Source organism: Eupeodes corollae, unplaced genomic scaffold, assembly GCF_945859685.1.
Source record: "Eupeodes corollae unplaced genomic scaffold, idEupCoro1.1 scaffold_640, whole genome shotgun sequence".
Taxonomy (NCBI): domain Eukaryota; kingdom Metazoa; phylum Arthropoda; class Insecta; order Diptera; family Syrphidae; genus Eupeodes; species Eupeodes corollae.
In genome coordinates, this window is record NW_026605329.1 from 14,336 (window position 1) to 31,445 (window position 17,110).

At 35.5% G+C, this 17,110-nt stretch overlaps 1 protein-coding gene and 1 long non-coding RNA gene across 10 annotated transcripts; one reads left to right on the forward strand and one right to left on the reverse strand.

Annotated features, from left to right (window-relative positions):
* Positions 1 to 7,782: 7,782 nt before the first annotated feature.
* Positions 7,783 to 11,027, reverse strand: LOC129953483 (uncharacterized). 8 transcript variants are annotated; one of them, XR_008782542.1, is made up of 8 exons: positions 10,893 to 11,027; positions 10,514 to 10,834; positions 10,068 to 10,432; positions 9,575 to 9,997; positions 9,224 to 9,451; positions 9,005 to 9,169; positions 8,342 to 8,440; positions 7,783 to 8,267 (listed from the first exon to the last, which is right to left on the reverse strand). It is a non-coding gene; the product is annotated as an uncharacterized LOC129953483 (long non-coding RNA). The 8 variants fall into 8 exon arrangements; XR_008782538.1 differs by having other exon boundaries at positions 10,068 to 10,444; XR_008782540.1 differs by lacking the exons at positions 10,068 to 10,432; positions 10,514 to 10,834; positions 10,893 to 11,027 and having other exon boundaries at positions 8,346 to 8,440; positions 9,508 to 9,640.
* LOC129953482 (uncharacterized) lies at positions 7,954 to 15,357 on the forward strand. Of its 2 annotated transcripts, XR_008782536.1 has the most exons (3): positions 7,954 to 8,000; positions 8,068 to 8,278; positions 15,122 to 15,357. XR_008782536.1 is itself a non-coding variant. In XM_056066732.1 (2 exons), the coding sequence occupies exons 1-2, from the start codon at positions 8,722 to 8,724 to the stop codon at positions 15,166 to 15,168; spliced, it is 4,968 nt and encodes a 1,655-aa protein (XP_055922707.1). In that variant the 5' UTR covers positions 8,658 to 8,721; the 3' UTR covers positions 15,169 to 15,357. The 2 variants fall into 2 exon arrangements, 1 of the variants encoding a protein (XP_055922707.1); XM_056066732.1 differs by lacking the exons at positions 7,954 to 8,000; positions 8,068 to 8,278 and adding an exon at positions 8,658 to 13,642.
* Positions 15,358 to 17,110: the final 1,753 nt, after the last annotated feature.

The window sequence follows — 17,110 nt, forward strand, 5'->3', positions numbered from 1 at the left end:
TGTGATTTGATTTTCGTCTAGAACATCAAAAATCCTTCAGGATGCTCCAAAATGACTCATCTATATCTATAATGATAGATCTTGATTAGGAGTATCTTTTTCTAGTACATGTCAAGTATCTATTTTGAAGTCTTGATCGATTTTGGGGGTTGGGAAGGATCAGGTGATGGTTTTGGGTGTGATTTGATTTTCGTCTAGAACATCAAAAATCCTTCAGGATGCTCCAAAATGACTCATCTATATCTATAATGATAGATCTTGATTAGGAGTATCTTTTTCTAGTACATGTCAAGTATCTATTTTGAAGTCTTGATCGATTTTGGGGGTTGGGAAGGATCAGGTGATGGTTTTGGGTGTGATTTGATTTTCGTCTAGAACATCAAAAATCCTTCAGGATGCTCCAAAATGACTCATCTATATCTATAATGATAGATCTTGATTAGGAGTATCTTTTTCTAGTACATGTCAAGTATCTATTTTGAAGTCTTGATCGATTTTGGGGGTTGGGAAGGATCAGGTGATGGTTTTGGGTGTGATTTGATTTTCGTCTAGAACATCAAAAATCCTTCAGGATGCTCCAAAATGACTCATCTATATCTATAATGATAGATCTTGATTAGGAGTATCTTTTTCTAGTACATGTCAAGTATCTATTTTGAAGTCTTGATCGATTTTGGGGGTTGGGAAGGATCAGGTGATGGTTTTGGGTGTGATTTGATTTTCGTCTAGAACATCAAAAATCCTTCAGGATGCTCCAAAATGACTCATCTATATCTATAATGATAGATCTTGATTAGGAGTATCTTTTTCTAGTACATGTCAAGTATCTATTTTGAAGTCTTGATCGATTTTGGGGGTTGGGAAGGATCAGGTGATGGTTTTGGGTGTGATTTGATTTTCGTCTAGAACATCAAAAATCCTTCAGGATGCTCCAAAATGACTCATCTATATCTATAATGATAGATCTTGATTAGGAGTATCTTTTTCTAGTACATGTCAAGTATCTATTTTGAAGTCTTGATCGATTTTGGGGGTTGGGAAGGATCAGGTGATGGTTTTGGGTGTGATTTGATTTTCGTCTAGAACATCAAAAATCCTTCAGGATGCTCCAAAATGACTCATCTATATCTATAATGATAGATCTTGATTAGGAGTATCTTTTTCTAGTACATGTCAAGTATCTATTTTGAAGTCTTGATCGATTTTGGGGGTTGGGAAGGATCAGGTGATGGTTTTGGGTGTGATTTGATTTTCGTCTAGAACATCAAAAATCCTTCAGGATGCTCCAAAATGACTCATCTATATCTATAATGATAGATCTTGATTAGGAGTATCTTTTTCTAGTACATGTCAAGTATCTATTTTGAAGTCTTGATCGATTTTGGGGGTTGGGAAGGATCAGGTGATGGTTTTGGGTGTGATTTGATTTTCGTCTAGAACATCAAAAATCCTTCAGGATGCTCCAAAATGACTCATCTATATCTATAATGATAGATCTTGATTAGGAGTATCTTTTTCTAGTACATGTCAAGTATCTATTTTGAAGTCTTGATCGATTTTGGGGGTTGGGAAGGATCAGGTGATGGTTTTGGGTGTGATTTGATTTTCGTCTAGAACATCAAAAATCCTTCAGGATGCTCCAAAATGACTCATCTATATCTATAATGATAGATCTTGATTAGGAGTATCTTTTTCTAGTACATGTCAAGTATCTATTTTGAAGTCTTGATCGATTTTGGGGGTTGGGAAGGATCAGGTGATGGTTTTGGGTGTGATTTGATTTTCGTCTAGAACATCAAAAATCCTTCAGGATGCTCCAAAATGACTCATCTATAACTATAATGATAGATCTTGATTAGGAGTATCTTTTTCTAGTACATGTCAAGTATCTATTTTGAAGTCTTGATCGATTTTGGGGGTTGGGAAGGATCAGGTGATGGTGTTGGGTGTGATTTGATTTTCGTCTAGAACATCAAAAATCCTCCAGGATGCTCCAAAATGACTCATCTATATCTATAATGATAGATCTTGATTAGGAGTATCTTTTTCTAGTACATGTCAAGTATCTATTTTGAAGTCTTGATCGATTTTGGGGGTTGGGAAGGATCAGGTGATGGTTTTGGGTGTGATTTGATTTTCGTCTAGAACATCAAAAATCCTTCAGGATGCTCCAAAATGACTCATCTATATCTATAATGATAGATCTTGATTAGGAGTATCTTTTTCTAGTACATGTCAAGTATCTATTTTGAAGTCTTGATCGATTTTGGGGGTTGGGAAGGATCAGGTGATGGTTTTGGGTGTGATTTGATTTTCGTCTAGAACATCAAAAATCCTTCAGGATGCTCCAAAATCACTCATCTATATCTATAATGATAGATCTTGATTAGGAGTATCTTTTTCTAGTACATGTCAAGTATCTATTTTGAAGTCTTGATCGATTTCGGGGGTTGGGAAGGATCAGGTGATGGTTTTGGTTGTGATTTGATTTTCGTCTAGAACATCAAAAATCCTTCAGGATGCTCCAAAATGACTCATCTATATCTATAATGATAGATCTTGATTAGGAGTATCTTTTTCTAGTACATGTCAAGTATCTATTTTGAAGTCTTGATCGATTTTGGGGGTTGGGAAGGATCAGGTGATGGTTTTGGGTGTGATTTGATTTTCGTCTAGAACATCAAAAATCCTTCAGGATGCTCCAAAATGACTCATCTATATCTATATGTATCTTTTTCTAGTACATGTCAAGTATCTATTTTGAAGTCTTGATCGATTTTGGGGGTTGGGAAGGATCAGGTGATGGTTTTGGGTGTGATTTGATTTTCGTCTAGAACATCAAAAATCCTTAAGGATGCTCCAAAATGACTCATCTATATCTATAATGATAGATCTTGATTAGGAGTATCTTTTTCTAGTACATGTCAAGTATCTATTTTGAAGTCTTGATCGATTTTGGGGGTTGGGAAGGATCAGGTGATGGTTTTGGGTGTGATTTGATTTTCGTCTAGAACATCAAAAATCCTTCAGGATGCTCCAAAATGACTCATCTATATCTATAATGATAGATCTTGATTAGGAGTATCTTTTTCTAGTACATGTCAAGTATCTATTTTGAAGTCTTGATCGATTTTGGGGGTTGGGAAGGATCAGGTGATGGTTTTGGGTGTGATTTGATTTTCGTCTAGAACATCAAAAATCCTTCAGGATGCTCCAAAATGACTCATCTATATCTATAATGATAGATCTTGATTAGGAGTATCTTTTTCTAGTACATGTCAAGTATCTATTTTGAAGTCTTGATCGATTTTGGGGGTTGGGAAGGATCAGGTGATGGTTTTGGGTGTGATTTGATTTTCGTCTAGAACATCAAAAATCCTTCAGGATGCTCCAAAATGACTCATCTATAACTATAATGATAGATCTTGATTAGGAGTATCTTTTTCTAGTACATGTCAAGTATCTATTTTGAAGTCTTGATCGATTTTGGGGGTTGGGAAGGATCAGGTGATGGTGTTGGGTGTGATTTGATTTTCGTCTAGAACATCAAAAATCCTCCAGGATGCTCCAAAATGACTCATCTATATCTATAATGATAGATCTTGATTAGGAGTATCTTTTTCTAGTACATGTCAAGTATCTATTTTGAAGTCTTGATCGATTTTGGGGGTTGGGAAGGATCAGGTGATGGTTTTGGGTGTGATTTGATTTTCGTCTAGAACATCAAAAATCCTTCAGGATGCTCCAAAATGACTCATCTATATCTATATGTATCTTTTTCTAGTACATGTCAAGTATCTATTTTGAAGTCTTGATCGATTTTGGGGGTTGGGAAGGATCAGGTGATGGTTTTGGGTGTGATTTGATTTTCGTCTAGAACATCAAAAATCCTTAAGGATGCTCCAAAATGACTCATCTATATCTATAATGATAGATCTTGATTAGGAGTATCTTTTTCTAGTACATGTCAAGTATCTATTTTGAAGTCTTGATCGATTTTGGGGGTTGGGAAGGATCAGGTGATGGTTTTGGGTGTGATTTGATTTTCGTCTAGAACATCAAAAATCCTTCAGGATGCTCCAAAATGACTCATCTATATCTATAATGATAGATCTTGATTAGGAGTATCTTTTTCTAGTACATGTCAAGTATCTATTTTGAAGTCTTGATCGATTTTGGGGGTTGGGAAGGATCAGGTGATGGTTTTGGGTGTGATTTGATTTTCGTCTAGAACATCAAAAATCCTTCAGGATGCTCCAAAATGACTCATCTATATCTATAATGATAGATCTTGATTAGGAGTATCTTTTTCTAGTACATGTCAAGTATCTATTTTGAAGTCTTGATCGATTTTGGGGGTTGGGAAGGATCAGGTGATGGTTTTGGGTGTGATTTGATTTTCGTCTAGAACATCAAAAATCCTTCAGGATGCTCCAAAATGACTCATCTATATCTATAATGATAGATCTTGATTAGGAGTATCTTTTTCTAGTACATGTCAAGTATCTATTTTGAAGTCTTGATCGATTTTGGGGGTTGGGAATGATCAGGTGATGGTTTTGGGTGTGATTTGATTTTCGTCTAGAACATCAAAAATCCTTCAGGATGCTCCAAAATGACTCATCTATATCTATAATGATAGATCTTGATTAGGAGTATCTTTTTCTAGTACATGTCAAGTATCTATTTTGAAGTCTTGATCGATTTTGGGGGTTGGGAAGGATCAGGTGATGGGTTTGGGTGTGATTTGATTTTCGTCTAGAACATCAAAAATCCTTCAGGATGCTCCAAAATGACTCATCTATATCTATAATGATAGATCTTGATTAGGAGTATCTTTTTCTATTACATGTCAAGTATCTATTTTGAAGTCTTGATCGATTTTGGGGGTTGGGAAGGATCAGGTGATGGTTTTGGGTGTGATTTGATTTTCGTCTAGAACATCAAAAATCCTTCAGGATGCTCCAAAATGACTCATCTATATCTATAATGATAGATCTTGATTAGGAGTATCTTTTTCTAGTACATGTCAAGTATCTATTTTGAAGTCTTGATCGATTTTGGGGGTTGGGAAGGATCAGGTGATGGTTTTGGGTGTGATTTGATTTTCGTCTAGAACATCAAAAATCCTTCAGGATGCTCCAAAATGACTCATCTATATCTATAATGATAGATCTTGATTAGGAGTATCTTCTTCTAGTACATGTCAAGTATCTATTTTGAAGTCTTGATCGATTTTGGGGGTTGGGAAGGATCAGGTGATGGTTTTGGGTGTGATTTGATTTTCGTCTAGAACATCAAAAATCCTTCAGGATGCTCCAAAATGACTCATCTATATCTATAATGATAGATCTTGATTACGAGTATCTTTTTCTAGTACATATCAAGTATCTATTTTGAAGTCTTGATCGATTTTGGGGGTTGGGAATGATCAGGTGATGGTTTTGGGTGTGATTTGATTTTCGTCTAGAACATCAAAAATCGTTCAGGATGCTCCAAAATGACTCATCTATATCTATAATGATAGATCTTGATTAGGAGTATATTTTTCTAGTACATGTCAAGTATCTATTTTGAAGTCTTGATCGATTTTGGGGGTTGGGAAGGATCAGGTGATGGTTTTGGGTGTGATTTGATTTTCGTCTAGAACATCAAAAATCCTTCAGGATGCTCCAAAATGACTCATCTATATCTATAATGATAGATCTTGATTAGGAGTATCTTTTTCTAGTACATGTCAAGTATCTATTTTGAAGTCTTGATCGATTTTGGGGGTTGGGAAGGATCAGGTGATGGTTTTGGGTGTGATTTGATTTTCGTCTAGAACATCAAAAATCCTTCAGGATGCTCCAAAATGACTCATCTATATCTATAATGATAGATCTTGATTAGGAGTATCTTTTTCTAGTACATGTCAAGTATCTATTTTGAAGTCTTGATCGATTTTGGGGGTTGGGAAGGATCAGGTGATGGTTTTGGGTGTGATTTGATTTTCGTCTAGAACATCAAAAATCCTTCAGGATGCTCCAAAATGACTCATCTATATCTATAATGATAGATCTTGATTAGGAGTATCTTTTTCTAGTACATGTCAAGTATCTATTTTGAAGTCTTGATCGATTTTGGGGGTTGGGAAGGATCAGGTGATGGTTTTGGGTGTGATTTGATTTTCGTCTAGAACATCAAAAATCCTTCAGGATGCTCCAAAATGACTCATCTATATCTATAATGATAGATCTTGATTAGGAGTATCTTTTTCTAGTACATGTCAAGTATCTATTTTGAAGTCTTGATCGATTTTGGGGGTTGGGAAGGATCAGGTGATGGTTTTGGGTGTGATTTGATTTTCGTCTAGAACATCAAAAATCCTTCAGGATGCTCCAAAATGACTCATCTATATCTATAATGATAGATCTTGATTAGGAGTATCTTTTTCTAGTACATGTCAAGTATCTATTTTGAAGTCTTGATCGATTTTGGGGGTTGGGAAGGATCAGGTGATGGTTTTGGGTGTGATTTGATTTTCGTCTAGAACATCAAAAATCCTTCAGGATGCTCCAAAATGACTCATCTATATCTATAATGATAGATCTTGATTAGGAGTATCTTTTTCTAGTACATGTCAAGTATCTATTTTGAAGTCTTGATCGATTTTGGGGGTTGGGAAGGATCAGGTGATGGTTTTGGGTGTGATTTGATTTTCGTCTAGAACATCAAAAATCCTTCAGGATGCTCCAAAATGACTCATCTATATCTATAATGATAGATCTTGATTAGGAGTATCTTTTTCTAGTACATGTCAAGTATCTATTTTGAAGTCTTGATCGATTTTGGGGGTTGGGAAGGATCAGGTGATGGTTTTGGGTGTGATTTGATTTTCGTCTAGAACATCAAAAATCCTTCAGGATGCTCCAAAATGACTCATCTATATCTATAATGATAGATCTTGATTAGGAGTATCTTTTTCTAGTACATGTCAAGTATCTATTTTGAAGTCTTGATCGATTTTGGGGGTTGGGAAGGATCAGGTGATGGTTTTGGGTGTGATTTGATTTTCGTCTAGAACATCAAAAATCCTTCAGGATGCTCCAAAATGACTCATCTATATCTATAATGATAGATCTTGATTAGGAGTATCTTTTTCTAGTACATGTCAAGTATCTATTTTGAAGTCTTGATCGATTTTGGGGGTTGGGAAGGATCAGGTGATGGTTTTGGGTGTGATTTGATTTTCGTCTAGAACATCAAAAATCCTTCAGGATGCTCCAAAATGACTCATCTATATCTATAATGATAGATCTTGATTAGGAGTATCTTTTTCTAGTACATGTCAAGTATCTATTTTGAAGTCTTGATCGATTTTGGGGGTTGGGAATGATCAGGTGATGGTTTTGGGTGTGATTTGATTTTCGTCTAGAACATCATGTTGAGCTAAGAAACAGAACGCCACCCGCCAACTAGTCTTCAATTTGATTGTTTTTATAAAGTTATATAATTGTAAATGTCAAATTCAAATTCTGCTTATCATGTTTCATTTTTATTGTTGTACCATTATGCCTATTTTGTGACAATAATGTCAAGAAAATAAATCATTCTTCTTTATAACGTTGGAACGAAAAGATCGTCTTTTATTTTAATTTATCGGCGAAACATTTGGTCCTTCGAGCCGGATTAAACTAATACGACATATATACATATCATCAAAGTTGATTGTGATAAAATTACAGATAGTAAATCTTAAAGACTGTGATAAATAAAGTAAAATAATAATACTGTGATATAATCAAAACAAAATACTGTGATAAAAAATACAAATTGTGAGTGTACGTCGAGCGTCATCGAGCATACTGTCCAGTGAAGTACCCATACGTTGTCTTGTCCTGCGGAGCATCCAGTCAGTGTCCTGTCCAGCGGAGTTCCCAATCAGTGTCCTGTCCAGCGAAGTACCCAGTTAGCATCTCAGCCTGCAATTAATCAACACAATTAATTTATAAATTCATGTGAGTAATTATATCAAATTATACAAAGTGCAATAAACGTAACAAAGAAAATCAATATTTTTTGGAGAATTTAACCACCAAATGTGATATTGGATTGCCGTTGCTTCATAACTGTTGTCCGTTATAACTGTTGCTGCATTACCGTTGTCACCGTTATTACCGTTGTCACCGTTTTAACTGTTGCCATCATTATCACCGTTCATCATTACTGTGCAGAAACTGTGGAGAATTTGTCGAAATCATCGTGTGGAATTTTCATCATTTATCCTGCTTTTAAAGTGAGTGCAATAATTTATATTTATCATATCATAATATATTGAGTGTTATATACATATACATACATACATATATTACAATGAGTGAATCAGCCTCAATGAAATTATTTAAGAAAACTTGTGCTCAAGTCAAAAAGAGTTTCACGAGTTATAAAAATTTGGGTGCTGAAAGAAAATCCAAGAGTTATTTGCATGTTCGATTGAGTGTTTTAGATGATAACTATAAGAAAATTAGTAGTCTTTTCGATGACATTCAGAAATCAGATGAAAGCGAAGATGTAGCGGATAAGTGTGAAGAATTATATGATTTCATTGTCGAAATGTGTCTCTGTTATAAATCAGACATTCTAAACGATTTAGATGAATTGGTGAAGTTAGATGGTGGTCAATCTAGTGAAGCCACTAGAAAGGTAGAAAGGAATGATGAATCTCATTTTAATAGTACTATGAAAACACCACATGTACATGAGATTAAGCTTCCTCGTATAACTCCTCCAACCTTTTATGGAGATTACAATACTTGGCGTCCTTTCCATGACCTTTTTGTGTCATTGATACACAACAATTCTTCTTTATCGAATATCGAGAAATTGACATATTTAAAATCATGTTTAAAGGGTAATGCTGCATCATTATTAGACTATTTAGAGGTTAATAATGATAATTATGATGAGGCTTGGGAAATTTTGACAACACGCTACGACCACAAAAGAATTTTAGTCAACTCACAGTTAAAATCATTTTTTGAGCAGCCAATAATTAAGGTTGAAACGTCAGATTCTATCAAGTGTCTGTTAGATAAATCGAAAGAAGTGCTTCATGCTTTGAAGAACTTAGGTGTGCCAGTAGAAAGTTGGGATGTTTTCGTGATTTTCACATTGCTACAAAAACTACCTATAAAAACACAACAGTTATGGGAAGAAAAGCTTGGATTAACAAAGGAGCTACCTTCTTTCCATGAATTTTCAGTTTTTTTGGAAACTCGTTTTCGTTCTTTAGAAGTTGTTTGCCAATCAGGGTTGAAGTCACTAGATTCCACTAGTAAGGAACCATCTAAATTCAAACCAAGAGTATTTCACTTGAATTCTACAAGGAAGGATACTCGTAGTTGTGCAGTATGTCATCGCGGTCAGCATACACTTCGCTCTTGTTACTCATTTTTAGATTTGGATGTACCTGAAAGAATGAAGATAGTTAAACAAATAGGAGTTTGTGAAAATTGTTTGGCTTACAACCATAAAACATTCAAATGTCCGAGTGAGAAACGATGTTATCACTGCAGACAGAAACATCACTCACTTTTACACGATTCTCATTCTACTCAGCAGTCATTTAACAATCAACCTTCATTTTCTCAAGATTCACAGTTCAACAATTCACAGCCGTCTAATTCGCACAATTCACAACCACATCGTAGAAATCCAATACCAGTTTCAAATCAAAATAGCTATCCAGTATCAACACAAATCAATCCAAACGCTCCAGCATTTCATCCAGGTAGTGATCAAGCTTCATCAACGAACACCACTCGCAGTTATCACCTCTCAAATCAAGCGAATTCTTTCGTTCTACTTGCCACAGCAGTAGTTCAGATTCAGTCATTGAACGGAGAGTTTGTGAATTTGAGAGCGCTGATAGATCCAGGTTCAGAAGCAACATTCATCACCGAAGCAGCAGCACAACAACTTAATTTAAGAAAATGTCGTACCCTTGTCGAAGTCTCTGGATTTGGAAATAACAAAACAGGTTCTTGTCAAAGCTTTGTCAACATAAAATTAAAATCGATACATACCTCATTTGAGATAGGTGCTAGGGCGTTCGTTTTTAAAACTTTAACTGGTTTACTTCCCAATAAAGAGTTTCTTCCACATCAATGGGCCCATATTCAGGGTTTGAGTTTAGCCGATCCCTCATTTCACAAACCTGCTAACGTTGACTTGCTATTAGGTAGTGATGTTTTTAGTGAAATAGTTCTGCCGGAGATAGTCAGGGGAACAGAAGCAGTTGCTCCAATTGCTCAAAACACTCAACTTGGATGGATCGTCTTTGGTAAGGTACCTGTCGAAACATTTCGGATACACTTGCAGTTTGTCGACATCGATTCACAACTTCGCAAATTTTGGGAAATTGAAGAAACACCGTTCGATGAACCTGAAGCTGCGGAAGACGCTGCTTGTGAGAAGCATTTTCAGATGAACACCTGCCGTTTACCAGATGGAAGATTTGAAGTTGCCTTACCATTCAAGGACGGTGATAGACCTGCACTTGGAAACAGTCAGCAAGGAGCCTTCAGAAGATTTCTTCAACTCGAACGAAGACTCAACAACAATCCAGAGTTACACAAACAATATGCAGCTTGCATTTCCGAGTACCTTCAACTAAATCACATGGAAGAAGTAGATGTCAGCCAAGGAATTCTTAATTCACCATTCTATTATGTCGTGCCTCATCATGCTGTATTTAAGGAGTCCAGTACCACAACGAAGTTGCGAGTAGTTTTTGATGCTACCTTCAAAACTTCTGACGGAACGTCCTTGAACGAACATCTTTTGGTTGGACCTAAGACACAATTAAACATTATGGACATCATTTTAAAATGGAGAACTTTTAAGATTACCTTGACAGCGGACATTGAAAAAATGTACCGGCAAATTCAAATGAGAGACCAAGACACGCTTTATCAGCTAATTTATTGGAGAAGTGACAACCAGAGTCCTTTGAAGCTGTATCGTTTAAAAACAGTAACTTTTGGAACCGCATCTGCTCCTTACTTGGCAACACGTACTTTGAATAAGCTCGCTGATGATGAAAGGCAAAATTATCCATTAGCAGCTGATATGATAAGACAAGACATGTACGTTGATGATTTAGTAAGCGGAGCAGACTCAATTTACGAAGCTCAACAGAAAGTGACCGAAATCAACCAACTCTTATTATCAGCTGGCTTCCATCTTCGGAAATGGGCCAGTAATTTTGAAGAAGCTCTTGTGAACATCGCTCATCAAGACCGTGCAGTTGATTTCATGCTACCCTTTGAGTCAGCAGAACACATCAAGACTCTTGGAATCAAATGGCTTCCTTACAGTGACTCCTTTTCTTTTCAGTGGACCAAATCCGAATCAGTAGAAGTCACCAAACGAGAAGTTCTTTCAACTATTGCCAAACTTTTCGATCCCCTTGGATGGATTTCACCATGTGTGATTTTGGCAAAAATCATTATGCAAAAGTTATGGGTGAAGGGTTTGGCATGGGATGCACCTGTTCCGCCAGAACTGCAGCGAGAATGGTTATCTCTACAAACACAACTACCAGTTCTTCAAGATATCAAAATTCAACGTTGGATGCAAACTGAAAAGAATAATTTAAAAGTAGAATTACATGGATTCAGCGATGCTTCAATGAAGGCTTATGGAGCTGTAGTTTATTTACGGACCTTGGACAAAAATAATAAAATTCACACCAACCTTGTTATGTCGAAAACTAGAGTTGCACCACTCAATACTATATCGCTTCCTCGACTTGAATTATGTGGTGCTGTGATGTTATCTCGACTTTTAAACTATGTTCAAAAGGTCTTAAAATTAAATGATGTCAAAACGTTTGCGTGGACGGATTCTATGATAACTTTATGTTGGATTGCTGCACCGCCATCAAAATGGAAAACATTTGTTAGTAACAGAGTTGCCGAAATACAGAGATTAACAAATGTCAACATCTGGAATCATGTTCCTACAAAACAGAACCCAGCAGATTTTGCGTCCAGAGGAGTTTCACCATTGGAACTTAAAGACAACTGTCTTTGGTGGCGAGGACCAGACTACCTTCAATCCGATTGGAAGTTTTCGAGCCCAAGTTCAACATCATCGTTTGAAACAGAAGAAGAAATGCGTCCAGAAAAAATCCACCTGCATTGCGTCGTTGAAACTGAAAATGAAGTACAAAAATTAATTAACAAAATTTCAGATTTTAAACAACTCGTACGAACCATTGCTTACTGCCGGAGGATTGCATTCTTTTTTGTTAAAAAATTATCACAAGACCAGTTAAAAAGCCCAATTTCAACAACCGACATTAGAAATGCAACCTTTAATTGCATTAGAGTAGTACAGAGACAGCACTTTTCAGAAGTATTCAAGGATTTGACAAAGCATCCAACATCAGGTAAACATTTTGGATCATTAAATCCCTTTATTGACAGTCATGGAATACTACGAGTAGGAGGACGTTTACAAAATTCAAATTTACAATACGAACAGAAACATCCAATTATTTTAAAATCTAGCAATCTCTTCACAGAACTTTTGATTAGGGAGGCGCATGAAAACACTTTCCATGGTGGAATACAGCAAACGATCGCATATATAAGGACAAAATATTGGATTTTCAACCTAAAAACTAGTGTTAAAAAATATATTCACCACTGTACTATCTGTTTTCGTTTTGGAGCGAAACCGTTACAGCAATTAATGGGAAATCTTCCAGCTCCCCGAGTAAGAATCTCGCGACCATTTACCCACACCGGGGTAGACTATGCTGGACCGATAGATGTCAAATCTTGGAAAGGCCGTGGAGGAAAAACGTTCAAAGGATATTTCTCCATATTTGTATGTTTAGCAACCAAGGCAATACACCTTGAAGCTGTCACCGATATGACAACTCAAACTTTTTTGGCAGCCTTTCGAAGATTTACAGCACGTCGAGGTATTTGCACAGAAATCTACAGTGGCTGTGGAAAAAACTTCGTAGGAGCGAATTCCGAACTTCAAAAAATGCTGAAGACCGCAAATTTCGACTGGAAGCAAGTCCAATTAGCAACAACCAACATCGGAACAAAGTGGAATTTTATTCCTCCCGCTTCCCCGCACTTTGGAGGTCTATGGGAAGCAGGAGTGAAATCCGTTAAATTTCACTTAAAGCGGATCGTTAGAAACGAGACCCTTACATTTGAGGAACTCAGCACACTTCTAACTCAAATAGAAGCATGTTTAAATTCGAGGCCTCTATGTCCTTTATCCGACAACTTTGAAGACTTCGCCATTTTAACACCAGCACACTTTCTAATTGGAACATCAAGTTTTCTTGTACCAGAAGCAGATATAAACGACGAAAAAATTACTCATCTAAATAGATGGAATAAAATGCAAGCAGCCGTCAACTCATTCTGGAAGCAGTGGAGCGGAGAGTACTTATCTCGAATGCAACGTCGACCAAAATGGTTACACCAACAGCCACAACCTCAAGTTGGAGATTTAGTATTGCTAAAAGATGAACGCCTGCCACCATCGCAATGGGCTCTTGCACGTATTACCTCACTAGTACAAGGAGCTGATAAGCTTACTCGTGTCGTAACTATAAAAACAAAATCAGGTGAATTCAAAAGACCAATAACTAAAATATGCCTTCTACCCTGTAACAAATCTTTCGACGAAAACTCAATTATTTAACCATGAGAAATTATATTACTGAATCAATAACAAAACAATCTCTCATTTAGAACCAAAACATGCACTCACTAAAACACTCAAAATCGAAATACACACTCAGTCAAAATCGAAATACACACTCAGTCAAAATCGAAATACACACTCAGTCAATCAATCGAATACAAACACTCAGTCAATCAATCGAATACAAACACTCAGTCAACCAATAAATATGAATCAGTCAATCAGAATATAACAGTCATATTTCAGATTATCACAGTCATGCAATTCTAATGTTGTCACAGAAAATCAAAATATTCAACATTAGACATTCAATTGCACAATTCAGAAAATGTTACTCACAGAAAATCAGCATTAAACGTATTGAGATATTGCATTTTTAAACAATTTAAATCTATCACCCACAATTACACAGTATCATACTCATTTATCACAGCAGAAAACATAAGTATCACACGTACTAAAAAACACCTAAACATGTTAATTAAATTGTTATATTATCATTAATGTCATCAAGAACATTCTTCATTTAATAACAAATAAATAATCACATATAAATTCATCACATTTAAAATCACATTCAACTCTAATTCAAATATTAATCAACAAAACAATCATCTATAACTAAGATTAAGCAATCATTAAAACATTAAATATTAAAACGATGTCAACCAAATCAACAAAAAAACAACAATTTTTTTTTCTAAAAATATTCTAAAACACCCCACTGTTATCGTCGATTAACTTAATTAATACAAAAAATTAATAATAATACAGTCCACTAATAATATCATAATAATAAAAAAAATATTTTTTTCGAAACCAATAAGGGACCTTTAGTCTGCAACGAATGGAATTTTACTCAATGGAGATACGAAATACACACGAACATGTACTTTCCTTATGGGCAACACACGCACTCGTAAATTTCTTATGAGAAACACACAAACCTGTGCATTTCTTATGGGAAACACACAAACCTGTGTATTTCTTATGGAAGAGTAAAATGCAACTAATTACGCTATTATACTGAACTTACCTACAATATTAACACAAAATTTAAAAAAAAAAACTTACCCTTATTTAGCAGCACACACCACAGATAAATATTTAACAATTTATTTATTATTTATAACAAAATAACACAATTTAATATCACTGATAAACAAACTTGAACACAATTTACAAATTTACAAACAACAAAGACCGAAGCGAAAATCAAGGTGCACGGACTAGAATGAGACAACTATAGTCACATTGGAAATTTAATATCTGACGTTCAGCCAGATCTGTTTGTTTGAACTTTTCTGTTTATGTCTCCGTACCTAATCTAGTGCTATATGTTTTATTTTTGTTTGAATCGTATTAATCATTTAATTTTATCGTTTCATGATGTCTCAAGACGAAGATGGAGTTGAGAACTATGTTCACGCCGGGGAGGAATGTTGAGCTAAGAAACAGAACGCCACCCACCAACTAGTCTTCAATTTGATTGTTTTTATAAAGTTATATAATTGTAAATGTCAAATTCAAATTCTGCTTATCATGTTTCATTTTTATTGTTGTACCATTATGCCTATTTTGTGACAATAATGTCAAGAAAATAAATCATTCTTCTTTATAACGTTGGAACGAAAAGATCGTCTTTTATTTTAATTTATCGGCGAAACACATCAAAAATCCTTCAGGATGCTCCAAAATGACTCATCTATATCTATAATGATAGATCTTGATTAGGAGTATCTTTTTCTAGTACATGTCAAGTATCTATTTTGAAGTCTTGATCGATTTTGGGGGTTGGGAAGGATCAGGTGATGGTTTTGGGTGTGATTTGATTTTCGTCTAGAACATCAAAAATCCTTCAGGATGCTCCAAAATGACTCATCTATATCTATAATGATAGATCTTGATTAGGAGTATCTTTTTCTAGTACATGTCAAGTATCTATTTTGAAGTCTTGATCGATTTTGGGGGATGGGAAGGATCAGGTGATGGTTTTGGGTGTGATTTGATTTTCGTCTAGAACATCAAAAATCCTTCAGGATGCTCCAAAATGACTCATCTATATCTATAATGATAGATCTTGATTAGAAGTATCTTTTTCTAGTACATGTCAAGTATCTATTTTGAAGTCTTGATCGATTTTGGGGGTTGGGAAGGATCAGGTGATGGTTTTGGGTGTGATTTGATTTTCGTCTAGAACATCAAAAATCCTTCAGGATGCTCCAAAATGACTCATCTATATCTATAATGATAGATCTTGATTAGGAGTATCTTTTTCTAGTACATGTCAAGTATCTATTTTGAAGTCTTGATCGATTTTGGGGGTTGGGAAGGATCAGGTGATGGTTTTGGGTGTGATTTGATTTTCGTCTAGAACATCAAAAATCCTTCAGGATGCTCCAAAATGACTCATCTATATCTATAATGATAGATCTTGATTAGGAGTATCTTTTTCTAGTACATGTCAAGTATCTATTTTGAAGTCTTGATCGATTTTGGGGGTTGGGAAGGATCAGGTGATGGTTTTGGGTGTGATTTGATTTTCGTCTAGAACATCAAAAATCCTTCAGGATGCTCCAAAATGACTCATCTATATCTATAATGATAGATCTTGATTAGGAGTATCTTTTTCTAGTACATGTCAAGTATCTATTTTGAAGTCTTGATCGATTTTGGGGGTTGCGAAGGATCAGGTGATGGTTTTGGGTGTGATTTGCTTTTCGTCTAGAACATCAAAAATCCTTCAGGATGCTCCAAAATGACTCATCTATATCTATAATGATAGATCTTGATTAGGAGTATCTTTTTCTAGTACATGTCAAGTATCTATTTTGAAGTCTTGATCGATTTTGTTGGTTGGGAAGGATCAGGTGATGGTTTTGGGTGTGATTTGATTTTCGTCTAGAACATCAAAAATCCTTCAGGATGCTCCAAAATGACTCATCTATATCTATAATGATAGATCTTGATTAGGAGTATCTTTTTCTAGTACATGTCAAGTATCTATTTTGAAGTCTTGATCGATTTTGGGGGTTGGGAAGGATCAGGTGATGGTTTTGGGTGTGATTTGATTTTCGTCTAGAACATCAAAAATCCTTCAGGATGCTCCAAAATGACTCATCTATATCTATAATGATAGATATTGATTAGGAGTATCTTTTTCTAGTACATGTCAAGTATCTATTTTGAAGTGTTGATCGATTTTGGGGGTTGGGAAGGATCAGGTGATGGTTTTGGGTGTGATTTGATTTTCGTCTAGAACATCAAAAATCCTTCAGGATGCTCCAAAATGACTCATCTATATCTATAATGATAGATCTTGATTAGGAGTATCTTTTTCTAGTACATGCCAAGTATCTATTTTGAAGTGTTGATCGATTTTGGGGGT